Below are 13550 nucleotides of genomic sequence, written 5' to 3'. Positions count from 1 at the left end.
TGTGTGTGTGTGTGTGTGTGTGTGTGTGTGTGTGTGTGTGTGTGTGTGTGTGTGTGTGTGTGTGTGTGTGTGTGTGTGCGTGCGTGTGTGTGTGTGTGTGTATGATCAATGGTCCTCATGAATAATTGAGTCTACCCATGGTGCATCGCGGGACGAGTGCCCCGTTGTGTTCGGGCTTTCTGTCCGGCAAGCATTTTGCTTCCGGCAGCATTTTTCCTGCCTTGACATAGTCAATCGGATGCAGACGAAACATCAGCGTGGAAAAGAAAGGCGGGAACAAATTAGATAACAACCCTCCCCCCCCCCCACCTCCTCCTCTTCTCGGCTTCGGATGCTCTCCTCACTTTTAAAATATGGACTCGGGAGGGGAAGGAGAAGAAGGTTGGATGGAGGACCAGTGGGAAAAATGGTAGGCGTGCTTTCTCTCTTTTATTTTTATGTATTTTTTTTCGGGCATTGGAATGTTGCGAGATAGTCGCGTGACCTTGCGCGAGCGTTAGCATCCTCTTGAGTTAGCGTGTTCAAGCTAAGGGGCTTTTCTTGCCCTTGAATGGGGGGTGGTGGTGGGGGTATGCATCTGCTTTTGTCCGTCCTGGGAGTGATGTTGTGCCTGCAGAGTAAAATAAAAATAAAAATAGCTGCACAGCCCATCATCCTCTTGCCGTTACGTGCAATGCTGTCAATCAAACCCGTACTGGGATGGATGTCATCCATCGAACGAGGGTGATTGATGTGGAAGTGACATCCGTCCGTCTTGCTCGGTGTCCAAAGTATGTCCTTGCAAGAGGACATACTAAGCTGATGAATGGCTAGCGGCTTGCGCACACTGTGCTCTTTTAAGTTAGGAGTATGAAGCTGTCAATCATCCGGGGACAGATGCAGGTAGACAGTGATACTTTGGCTTATGGACTTAATTGGTTCCCAGACAGAGGATGTAAGGTGAAAAGTGTGTATCGCAAAAAATAATTTTCCATAGGAAACCATTAAAATGAGAATAATCCGTTCCCAGGTCCCCATAAAACATAATTTTCGAATTTTGTAAGCCTTAAAACTACACAAAATATACCTTATTTTACGTACAATAAATGTACGATGGTATTATAATTAAAGAAATAAACTGTACTATATAATAAAGTCATTTGATGACTTTTGTGATGGTCGTTGATGGCTTTGTCGTTGATGGGTTCGCTCCCGGGGGGCCGTTGTGAATTTGGGGTAAGTCATTAGAATGTTTCATCCGCTCCATATATTACATGTACAGTGATACCTCGGCTTACGAACTTAATTGGTTGCCATAGAGAGTGTGTAAGGCGAAAAGTGTGTATCCCAAAAATGAGTTTCGCATAGGAAACCATTAAAATGAGAATAATCCGTTCCCAGGTCCCCATAAAACATAATTTTCTACTTTCTAATTTTCTAAGCCTTAGAACTACACAAAATATACCTGATTTTATACATTTATAATAAATATGCTATGGTATTATAATTAAAGAAATAAACTGTACTATATAATAAAGTGGTTTTATTGACCTTTGTGATAGTCGTTGATTGCTTTATGGAATGGAGTGACCGGTTTCATCAGCATTAAACACTTGTTGAGGAACGTAGCCTTCTTCTTTCATCATCTTGAGGAATGATCCCTTGTAAGTGCTTTCTCTGCCATAATTTTACCTTGTTCCTCATCCATCAAGTGTACAGATGGCTTGTGCGGGTTATTTGTGGAGCCTGATTGATGGGATATTTTAATCTTACAGTCTGTACTCTGCTTTTGTATAATCAAAGCTGAAACGTGTCCAAATGTCACTGTTTTCTATCCATTTTCTCACTATCTCTCTGTCGTCTGCCTGTCTCTTTAATGTTTAAACCACCTTCCCTCACTGCTGCGTTCTTGACCAATCACGTGGCTTTAACCAAAGACTGTGGGCGGGCAATAGAGGACCAAAACAAGTCGGCTGCCATTTTCTTGTTAGGAGAAAGGGCTCGTTTGCGAACGACACATCACTCATTGTGGCAGCTCTGCGTGTATCCCGAAAAATAGTTTGTATGCCAAGGTTAAATTTTCATAAATGTAACGTTCGTAAACCGAAACGTTCGTAAGCCAATGGGTTCGTTGGCTTACGAGGCTACCTAAAATGTGTCGCTAACGCTACTTGATTAGGTCACACAATTCAATGTGTCGATCATTGACTTTGTGCGAGGAGTGATGTTCAAAGCCATTTTATGTATTCATTAATAATTAATAAAAAATATATATTTGGGTGTTTGAAATTGGTGCACGATTAGCATTCACTGGGTTGTCCATTGAGAATTACAAATGTATGATTGTCCTCAACGCAATTTGAAGATGATGATAGATTTGTATTTGTTTTATAATCTAATTTCTTTCTCCTGAATACCCCCCCAACCCCCCCCCAGGTTGACTCACGACATTAGTTTGGGTGAGTTTGAAGACGATGATCTGTCAGAGATTACGGAGATCACGGATGAGCGTGGGATGAGCCTCAACTGCAATGGCCCAGATATCAAGGTAACACTCGAGCAAATGGGATTCAAACCTTTTCTTTTTATTACCCCGTTAAAAAAAAAAAATAGTTATCGGCGGATGAACACCAAACCCACACGGTCGAACAGGTGGCTGGCGGACTAGTTTTCGTCACCAACTTTCTTTGAGTGCAGACGTGGTTTGTTATCGAGTGGAGTACTTTTGTTATTAAAAAGACCCCACCGTGTTAAGCCAAAGAGGACACAAAAGACAATTACAGTCTAACATAAGAAGGAGATCATCACGAAAGACAAACAAGGTGTGCGTTTGTGTGATTTTAGCGTCCTAGTACCAGTATGCTAAGTCGACCGTCGCTACGTGTGGCTAAAGGGTGTTTCTGTGTTGTCTAAGCAACAATCTCAGGCAATAGAAGAGGTTGAAAAACTTCTGTTGATTTGGATTAAGGAAAAGGGTTAGCTAGCAGGGGACATTGTGAGTGAGGGTATTATCGCTGAGAAAGAGACCAGTCAAGAGGCAACTACATCAACGACCATCACAAAGGTAAATAAAACGACTTTATTATACAGTAGAGTTTATTTCCTTAATTACAATACCATAGCACATTTATTATACATAAAGTAAGGTATATTTTGTGTAGTTTTTAAGGGTTATTTATTCAAAAATGATGTTTTATGGGGAACTTAATTGGTTCCCAGACAGTGTGTAAGGCGAAAAGTGTGTATCCCAAAAATTAATTTCCCATAGGAAACCATTAAAATGACAATAATCCGTTCCCCAGGTACCCATAAAACATATTTTTCTATTTTCTAAGCCTTAAAACTACACAAAATATACATTCTTTTATGTGTAATAAATGTGCTATAGTATTATGATTAAAGAAATAAACTGTACCGTACAATAAAGTCATTTTATTGACCTTTGTGTCACGTTTTTGCGAGGTGGTGATGGCGGGTTCGGATCCCAAAAAGCAGGCAGGAGGGAGCAGGAGGTTGTTTGACAAATTGTATTAAAATAAAGTCAGCAGGAACAAAATGTAAAACATCAAAATGATCTGAATGGAAAAAATACAAAGTAGCAAAAGAAGACCAAAAGTAAAAGCCCGCCAAGGTTAAACAAACACGTACACGATGCATGCTGCAACCAAGCAGCAAACAAACAATGAATCGGCACTGGATGATCGTGCCAGGTGTCCTTTAAGTGTCATTGATTATAACGACCAGCACCTGCGAGGCTGCCGACAGGGCTGACGTCGCTACCCGCTGTTCGCCAATCTGATCGGGACGACCAGCACCTGTGCAGGTGCAGGCGGGGCCGACAGCGCCCCCCGTTGGTCGCCAACCAGATCATGACACTTTGTGATGGTCGTTGATTGCTTTATGGAATGGAGTGACCGGTTTCATCAGCATTAAACACTTGATGAGGAACGTAGCCTTCTTCTTTCACCATCTTGAGGAATGAGCCCTTGTAGGTGCTTTCTCTGTGATCATTTTACCTAGCTCCTCATCACTTGTGTTCTGTTTAGCTGGGTTGATATATTTTTGCATCAAGTGTCCAGATGGCTTGTGCGGGTTATTTGTGGAGCCTGATTGATGGGATATTTTAACCTTGCAGTCTACACTCTGACTTTGAACTATCAAAGTTGAAACAAGTTCAAATTTCACTGTTTTCTATCCATTTTATCACTCTCTCTCTCTGTTTTCTGCCTGTCTCTTTAATGTTTAAACCACCTCCCCTTACTGCTGCTTTCTTGACCAATCACATGGCTTTAACCGAAGACTGGGGGCGGGGAATAGAGGATAAAAAAAAGTCGGTTGCCATTTCCTTTTTTAGAGAACATGCTCGTTTGCAAACGACACATCACTCATTGTGGCGCTCAGTGTGTTTCCCGAAAAATAGTTTGCATGGCAAGGTTACATTTTCATAAATTTAACGTTCGTAAACCGAAAAGTTCGTAAGCCAAGGGGTTCGTAAACCGAGCTATCACTGTATTTACTTTTTGGTGAGCAAATGAGCATTTGATATATTTGGGGTCCACGTGTGCTTTGTCATGCTTTCGTAATTGCGTTGCTAATCATAGAAGTGCCTTTTCTGAACGGAAGCATCGTATCCACACACAGATTTTTTTAAAGCAAAAAAAGCCAATGGAGCTATTTCCATGGCAACCTACTTTCACATCCCACCCCACATGCGTTGGGGTAAAAAAAAACAGCAAAGGGATGCTTTCCGCTGTCCCCATGAATACTGCTTACGTCATCTTATCCACTCATCGGGAAAGATGACGGGCCTCGTTAGCGCCAACGCAAACGGTCAAGCATCTTGTGTCTCTGCGTGTGCTTTTTATTAATAATAATAATAATAATACATTTGATTTCTAAGTGCCTTTCAAAACTCAAGGTGACTTTATAGTCACAGGATCAATTTTTCTGTGGGTGAGCAGCGGCAGCCACATGCGCCAGCGTTCACTCAAACTGGAATTACTCTGATAGAAAGTTAGCTAGCTGGCTAATAGCCAGTTAGATAGCTAATAGATAGCCAGATAGCGAATAGCTAGTCTGCTAGCTAATAAATAGCCAGCTAGATAGCTATTTAGCAAATAGATATCTAATAGATATGTAGCAAGGTAGCCAGCTAGATAGCTCTCTAGATAGCCAGCTAGACAGTGAGATTAGCTAGCTAATAGATAGCCAGCTATATAGCTATTAGCTAGCATATAGATAGCAAATAGACAGCCAGCTAGATAGATAGTTAGCAAATAGATATCAAATATATATGTAGCAAGGTATCCAGATAGATAGCTAGCTAGATAGCCAGCTAGACAGTGAGATTAACTAGCTAATATATAGCCAGCTATATAGCTATTACCTAGCATTTAGATAGCAAATAGACAGCCAGCTAGATAGCTAGCTAGATAGCCAGCTAGACAGCGACATTAGCTAGCTAATAGATCCATGGACACAAAATAGTCGCAAAAGTATTATTATTATTATTATTTGTATTATTATTTTTATGATGATGATGATGATCATTATTATTATTTTTATAAAAAGCCGAAAGGAAAAGGTGATTGTGAATTTCTTTATTATGAGATGAATCAAGGCTATCTAATTTAGTTATTATTATTATTATTATTATTAAAAAGCCAAAAGGAAAATAAGGGGATTGTGAATTTCTTCATTATGAGATGAATAAAGGTTATATAATTTAGTTATTATTGTCCCTGAGAGCTTTGAAAGGCACTTGAAATAAAATTTTTATTATTATTATTATTATTATTATTATTATTATTATTATTATTATTGGAATAGATTGGATTTGCCTTTGTTAGTCTCATTATTATGATTATGATTATGGTTATGATTCTTATTCTTATTCTTATTATTGTTGTTATCATTATTATTATTAGTAGTACTAGTAGCAATATTATTATTATTATTATTATTATTAATATTAGTAGTAGTTGTAGTAATAGTATTATTTTTACCAAAACTATTATTCTAAGTCTACTTAATCTTCTTCTTCTCTTGATTATTATTATTCTATATTTAAAATTTGTGATACCGATTATTTGTGAGTCATCAAGTTGCAACCTAGTGTGATTGTGGGATTCGCCCTCCCCCTCCTTCTCCAATTGGACGAGAGCTCAGCATCACAGTATGACAGCGTCGCCAAGGGCAACAGGCGCTCCTCATCCGCCTCCACGTCGTCATCGTCGTCGTCACTTGTCTCCTAGCAACGCAGCGGTGCCTTTCAAATTCAGGCCGTAAAATACGAGATGGGTGCAAGCGGAAGCGGCTTGCGTTAGCAGATATTGATCTTCGCTTTGAAATCGCCAAAGGGAAACGCCCCTGACCGAGAAAGCGACACACACAATGCATTTTGGGTACTTTGTTTGCTCTGAAAACTTCGTGTTGATGGTGAAATTAGAAGGAAAACTACATAAAGCTATCTAGCTCGCTATCTAGCTGGCTACCTTGCTACTATTTGATATCTATTTGCGAACTGCCTATCTAGCTGGCTACCTAACTTGCTATATATTTGCTATCTATTAGCTATAGTAGCTATATTAGCTAGAGATGGATAGCTAGCTACAGTGGGATAGCTCACTAGAGTGGGATAGCTCGCTAGAGAGGGGTAGCTAGCCAGAGATAGAGAGCTAGCTAGCTAGAGGGAGAGATAGCTAGCTAGAGGGAGAGATAACTAGCTAGCTAGAGAGAGATAACTAGCTAGCTAGTGAGAGATAACTAGCTACATAGTGAGAGAGAGCTAGCTAGCTGGCTAGAGAGAGATAGGTAGCTAGCTAGAGAGAGCTAGGTAGCTAGCAAGAGCGAGATAGCTAGCTAGCAGGCGAGAGAGAGAGAGAGAGAGAGATAGCTAGCTAAAAAGAGATAGCTAGCTAGAGATAGCCACCTAGCGAGAGTTACATTCTCAAATAAACTAATAACAAAATAAATAAAAAAATAAACAATTAAAACATTAAAACATTAAAAAAATAAACAATTAAAAAAATTAAAAAAATAAGAATAAAAAAAATAAAAAAATAACAAATTAAAACATTTAAAAAAAATAAAAATTAACAAAATTACAAAATTAAAGCCTTACAAGGATCGAAAAAAACATGCAGTTTCCAGTGTTGCTAAACAAGCATGTTCTTAACATGTTTCTTCTCAGACAGAAGCCATATTACATAAAAAATATATATATATATATATTTCAATTTTCAAACCGGTTTGAAAAGCATCCATGGAGGAAAAGAGGAATTTTCTCATTGGCCGCTTGAATCTCCTCATCTGTTCCCCCGCGTACGCCCTCCCCTTACCCGTTTCTCCACTCTGACCGTCTTCCAATCACGGCAGGGCCACGTGAGGCGAGGGACCAATAGCAGGCCGGGGAGGGCGGAGCTAGGCGCTGTCGGACAGCTCCGGGCAGAGATGCTGCATTTGGATCTCATCGATGGTGCTGGCGGTTTCCGTGGCGATAAAAAGTCCTCCATCGCACCTTCACCGGTCACCAAGGATCCAACGGGACCCGTTACCATGGATACCTACCGGCCCAAGAGACCCACAACGCTGAATCTCTTTCCAATTGTGCCCCGTACGCAGGTACTGTCATTTATTGCTTTGTTTTTTTTTTTTTTTTACATGATTGTACACAGAAAGATGATTTATTTTTTTTGGGGTGATTAAGATTTCATCTCATATTTATCTTTTCGTGATATCATATTACTATTACATTGACTCGGCTGAAGAAATATAGATTTTGTATTGTTGTCGTCATTTTCATTTGATGCGACAGTGGTGACCTTGTTCTCTGATCACTTGGAAGGAGAATGCGTGACGCTGTACGTTGACTGCCAATCTCGGGAGGACACAACAGCTTATTTAGCCAGCTCTCGAGCTGGCTAGCTACCTCTCTCTAGCTAGTTAGCTATCTCTCTCTCTAGATAGATAGCTATTTCGCTCTCTAGCTATCTCTCTCTCTCTCACTCTCTCGCTCACTAGCTAACTAGCTATCTCTTTCTAGCTAGTTAGCTATCTCTCTCTCTGGCTAGCTATCTCTTTCTCTCTCTCTCTCTGATTAGCTATCTCTCTATCTAGCTCTCTCTCTCTCTCTCGCTCTCGCTCTCGCTCTCGCTCTCTCTCGCTCTCTAGCTAACTAGCTATCTCTCCCTAGCTAGTTAGCTATCTCTCTCTCTGGCTAGCAATCTCTTTCTCTCTGATTAGCTATCTCTCTCTCTCTCTCTCTCTCTCTCTCTCTCTCTCTCTCTCTCTCTCTCTCTCTCTCTCTCTCTCTCTCTCTCTCTCTCTCTCTCTCTCTCTCTCTCTCTCTCTCTCGCTCTCTAGCTAACTAGCTACCTCTCTCTAGCTAGTTAGCTCTCTCTCTCTCTGGTTAGCTATCTCTCTATCTAGCTCTCTCTCTCTCGCTCTCGCTCTCGCTCTCGCTCTCGCTCTCGCTCTCTCTCGCTCTCTAGCTAACTAGCTATCTCTCCCTAGCTAGTTAGCTATCTCTCTCTCTGGCTAGCTATCTCTTTCTCTCTCTCTCTCTCTCTCTCTCTCTCTCTCTCTCTCTCTCTCTCTCTCTCTCTCTCTCTCTCGCTCTCTAGCTAACTAGCTACCTCTCTCTAGCTAGTTAGCTCTCTCTCTCTGGCTAGCTATCTCTCTCTCTCTCTCTCTGGTTAGCTATCTCTCTATCTAGCTCTCTCTCTCTCTCTCTCTCTCTCTCGCTCTCGCTCTCGCTCTCGCTCTCTCTCGCTCTCTAGCTAACTAGCTATCTCTCCCTAGCTAGTTAGCTATCTCTCTCTCTGGCTAGCTATCTCTTTCTCTCTGATTAGCTATCTCTCTCTCTCTCTCTCTCTCTCTCTCTCTCTCTCTCTCTCTCTCTCTCTCTCTCTCTCTCTCTCTCTCTCTCTCTCTCTCTCTCTCTCTCTCTCTCTCTCTCTCTCTCTCTCGCTCTCTAGCTAACTAGCTACCTCTCTCTAGCTAGTTAGCTCTCTCTCTCTCTGGTTAGCTATCTCTCTATCTAGCTCTCTCTCTCTCGCTCTCGCTCTCGCTCTCGCTCTCGCTCTCTCTCGCTCTCTAGCTAACTAGCTATCTCTCCCTAGCTAGTTAGCTATCTCTCTCTCTGGCTAGCTATCTCTTCTCTCTCTCTCTCTCTCTCTCTCTCTCTCTCTCTCTCTCTCTCTCTCTCTCTCTCTCTCTCTCTCTCTCTCTCTCGCTCTCTAGCTAACTAGCTACCTCTCTCTAGCTAGTTAGCTCTCTCTCTCTGGCTAGCTATCTCTCTCTCTCTCTCTCTCTCTGGTTAGCTATCTCTCTATCTCTCTCTCTCTCTCTCTCTCTCTCGCTCTCGCTCTCTCTCTCTCTCGCTCTCTAGCTAACTAGCTATCTCTCCCTAGCTAGTTAGCTATCTCTCTCTCTGGCTAGCTATCTCTTTCTCTCTCTCTGATTAGCTATCTCTCTCTCTCTCTCTCTCTCTCTCTCTCTCTCTCTCTCTGTCTCTCTCTCTCTCTCTCTCGCTCTCTAGCTAACTAGCTACCTCTCTCTAGCTAGTTAGCTCTCTCTCTCTCTGGCTAGCTATCTCTCTCTCTCTCTCTCTCTCTCTCTCTGGTTAGCTATCTCTCTATCTAGCTAGCTATCTCTCTCTAGCTATTCCTCTCTCTCGCTTTCTCTCTCTCTGACACTCTCCATAGCTCTCTCTTTCTAGCTCTCTCGCGCTTCTTCTCGCTCTCTCTTTAGCTCACTCTCTCTCTCTCTAGCTAGCTCTCTCTCTAGCTCTCTCTCGCTCCCTTTCGCTCTCTCTTTAGCTCTCTCTCTCTCTCTCTCCAGCTAGCAATCTCTCTCTCTCTCTATAGCGAGCTATTTCTGTCTCTCTAGCTAGCTGTCTCTCTCTGTTTCGCTCTCTAGCTAGCTATCTCTCTCTCTAGCTATCTCTCTCTTTTTAGCTAGCCATCGCTCTCTCTAGCTATCTATCGTTAGCTGTCTATCTAGCTCTCTCTGTCCCTCCAGCTAGCCACATTTCTCTCGAGCTGTCTCTCTCTTTCTAGCTAGCTAGCTCTCTCGAGCTCTATTTAATACGGTCATTTTTTTTTTAATTAATTATTGTATTTTGTTGTTTTTGTTTTTTTTACTCCTGTGTGACTTATATGTTGTTGTTTTTGTTCAGCATTTTATGGCTGATGCGACCCATTCTACGGAGCAATTTATAAGCCGGAAAATTCGGAACAAATCCGATTAATTTTTTGTTGTTTGACGAGGAATTGTATCTTATTGTGGACATCTCACCAGCTTCAATAGCTGAGACGATTACATAAGAGGCGTGCCCGCCAACGATTTCTAGGTCGTATTCTACAACGCGAGTACTTGAGAGCTGTCGAGCGATGCGCAGGCAACCGGGTTGTTGCTTCCGGGTCAGTGAATCAATAAAAAAAAAACAGTAACTGTTATCTTTATTCAATTCTGCTTCATTTGGCCAATTTGTACTGCTGAAAAGCAAGAAGAATAAACCGCAGTAGAGTCATACATTGGCTTACAAACTTAATTGGTTCCCAGACAGAGTGTGTAAGGCGAAAAGTGTGTATCCCAAAAATTAATTTCCCATAGGAAACCATTGAAATGAGAATAATCCGTTCCAAGATCCCCATAAAACATAATTTGCTAATTTTTTAAGCCTTAAAACTACACAAAATATACCTTATTTGATGTATAATAAATGTGCGATGGTATTATAATTAAAGAAATTGGAATCAGAAAACCTTTATTCGTCCCACAATGGGGAAATTTGCAAGAATAAACTGTAAATAAATAAATATATACTGTACTGTATAGTAAAGTGGTTTCATTTATCATTGTGGTGGTCGTTGATGGCTTGATGGAATGGAGTGGCCAGTTTCATCAGCATTAAACACTTGATGAGGAACGTAGCCTTCATCTTTCACCTTCTTGACGAATGATCCCCTGGAGGTGCTTTCTCTGCCATAATTTTACCTAGTTCCTCATCAATTGTGTTCTGTTTAGCTGGGTTCATAGCTTTTTGCATCAAGTGTATAGATGGCTTGTGCGGGTTATTTGTGGAGCCTGATTGATGGGATATTTTAACCTTGCAGTCTACACTCTGCTTTTGAAAAATCAAAGTTGAAACGAGCCTAAATTTCTACCCATTCTAAGACTGTTTTTTTTTTCAAGTCAACACGTCCAGACAGAACGGCCGATGTGATATCAGGATTAATCCTGAGTCCTGATAATCTCCCATCTGGTTACACCGTAATTGTTCTAAGTACTTTATCGTAAGTGTGGCTTCACAGGAGAAAAAAAACAAACACGAGATCTTCGTTTTTCCAATTCACGATCGCATACGTCTGAGTTATTAATAAACACGCCACATGAGTCATTTGCCCAAAGCAATCATCTTTCTTTCTTTCTTTCTTTTTTTTCCTACTCCTGTCAAGATGATTCCACATCTTTCGTTACCACGACGACAGCTTCATATCCGTCGCCTGGTACGCAAGATTGACAATTGAGTCATGCATCAATTCTGGTGGATGTGGCAAGAGGGACTCAATTCAAAATTCCATATTGGTACAAAAAAATAATAATAATAATAATAATAAATAATAATAGAAAACACAACAATAATAATAAAACCAATAATAATAGTAGTAATAAAACATTAATAATAATAATAATACAAACAATAATAATAACAAAAAAATTAATAATAATAAATAATAATCGTAAACACAATAATAAACATAATAATAGAAAAGACAATAATAATAATAATAATAATAAAACCAATAATAATAGTAATAATAAAACATTAATAATAATAATAATAATACAAACAATAATAATAACAAAAAAAAATAATAATCGTAAACACAATAATAAACATAATAATAGAAAACACAATAATAATAATAATAATAATAATAAAACCAATAATAATAGTAATAATAAAACATTAATAGTTATAATAATAATAATACAAACAATAATAATAACAACAATTAATAATAATAATCGTAATAATAAAAACACTAATATTAATAATAAAAACAAGAATGATAATAATAAAAACAATAATGGTAATAAAAACAATAATGATAATAATAATAATAATAATAAAAACAATAATAATGATCATAATAATAATCATCATCATAAACATAATAATAAAAGTAAAATGTTTTCATCCGGAGCTGCAAATAAATAAATAAATAAATTTAGCTCAAAATACATAAATATAAAAATGAATATAAATAAACAAAAATAAATACATACATACATAGATGTATACATAAATAAACAGGTAAATACGTAGATGAATAGACAAATAAAGAGATAGATAAAGAAATGCAACCTGGAGTTTATTTATATCCCATTTTCATGACATTTTTTTACTGTATATCCGTCCGTGTAGAGTGTATTAAAACAATACATTTGTTTTCGGACAAACTTCTATTTGTTTCCCTCTACTTTCAAAGTAAAATGGTCTCGAAAATTTCAATAAATCATGAAATGTCTTCCCAGTGAAGGGGCAAACGGTCTGGTTCCCTTTAAATGCAAGCCACTACGCATAGACAAAAGCCTCATTCAGTGCATATTCGCCAGCTTTGTGGTCAGTTGGGGACAAAAAAGGTGGAGTCTCAAGATCCAAATCTTGTATTTATTCGCTCTTTCTTTTTCAGGACACGTTAAACAACAATTCCTTTGGCAAGAAATACACCTGGCAGGATAAAGTTTCTGGCTCATCTTCACCTCTCAAAACTGGTCAGTTTTTATTTATTTATTTATTCATTCATTCATTCTTGTGTGTGTGTATTTGTTGACTCATTTATTTATTGACTCATTGACTCATTACCTCATTACCTCATTGATTCATGGATTCATGTTTTTATTTATTGACTCGTTTATTTATTTATTTATTTATTATTTGTTGACTCATTTATTTTTTTGACTCATTGACTCACAGATTAATGTATGTATTTTTATTTATTTATTTATTTATTTATTGCCTTGTGTGTTTATTTATTTATTTATTTATTTGTTGACTCGTTTATTTATTGACTCATTACCTCATTGATTTATGGATTCATGTTTTTATTTATTTATTTATTTATTGACTCATTTATTTATTGACTCATGGATTCACTGATTTATTTATTTATTGCCTTGTGTGTTTATTTATTCATTTATTTATGTATTTGTTGACTCATTTATTTATTGACTCATTGACTCATTACCTCATTACCTCATTGATTCATGGATTCATGTTTTTATTTATTTATTTATTTATTGACTCATTTATTTATTGACTCATTGACTCACGGATTCGTGTATTTATTTATTTATTTATTTATTTATTTATTTATTTATTTATTTGTTGACTCATTACCTCATTAATTTATCGATGAGAAGGTTTCTTCAGCCGTCATCTGTACAAAAGTGAAGGTTTCGGACGTTTCGCCTCCTATCCAAGAGGCTTCGTCAGCGAACTAAAGTCTGACTGGTCGTATCGGCCAGTGGGGCCACAGGGAGGGGTCCCCCGCCCCTCC

General features: G+C 38.7%; 1 protein-coding gene across 2 annotated transcripts in view; it reads left to right on the top strand.

Annotated features, from left to right (window-relative positions):
• The window catches only part of mapk8ip1b (mitogen-activated protein kinase 8 interacting protein 1b), a 31493-nt gene that overhangs the window by 2596 nt on the left and 15347 nt on the right, over nucleotides 1-13550 (top strand). Inside the window, exons 1-4 of one of the 2 annotated variants that reach the window (XM_088991458.1) lie at nucleotides 122-409; nucleotides 2416-2527; nucleotides 7357-7602; nucleotides 12684-12765. In XM_088991458.1, coding sequence (XP_088847584.1) covers nucleotides 354-409; nucleotides 2416-2527; nucleotides 7357-7602; nucleotides 12684-12765 — 496 coding nt within the window. In that variant the 5' untranslated portion in view covers nucleotides 122-353. Of the gene's footprint in view, nucleotides 1-121; nucleotides 410-2415; nucleotides 2528-7356; nucleotides 7603-12683; nucleotides 12766-13550 lie in introns of those variants that run through there. The other variant, XM_088991457.1, reaches the window with a different exon arrangement.

Source organism: Hippocampus bargibanti, linkage group LG03 (genome assembly GCF_051943395.1).
Source record: "Hippocampus bargibanti isolate YZ-2025 linkage group LG03, ASM5194339v1, whole genome shotgun sequence".
Taxonomy (NCBI): Eukaryota; Metazoa; Chordata; class Actinopteri; order Syngnathiformes; family Syngnathidae; genus Hippocampus; species Hippocampus bargibanti.
This window is presented reverse-complemented; position numbering and strand designations above follow the sequence as displayed.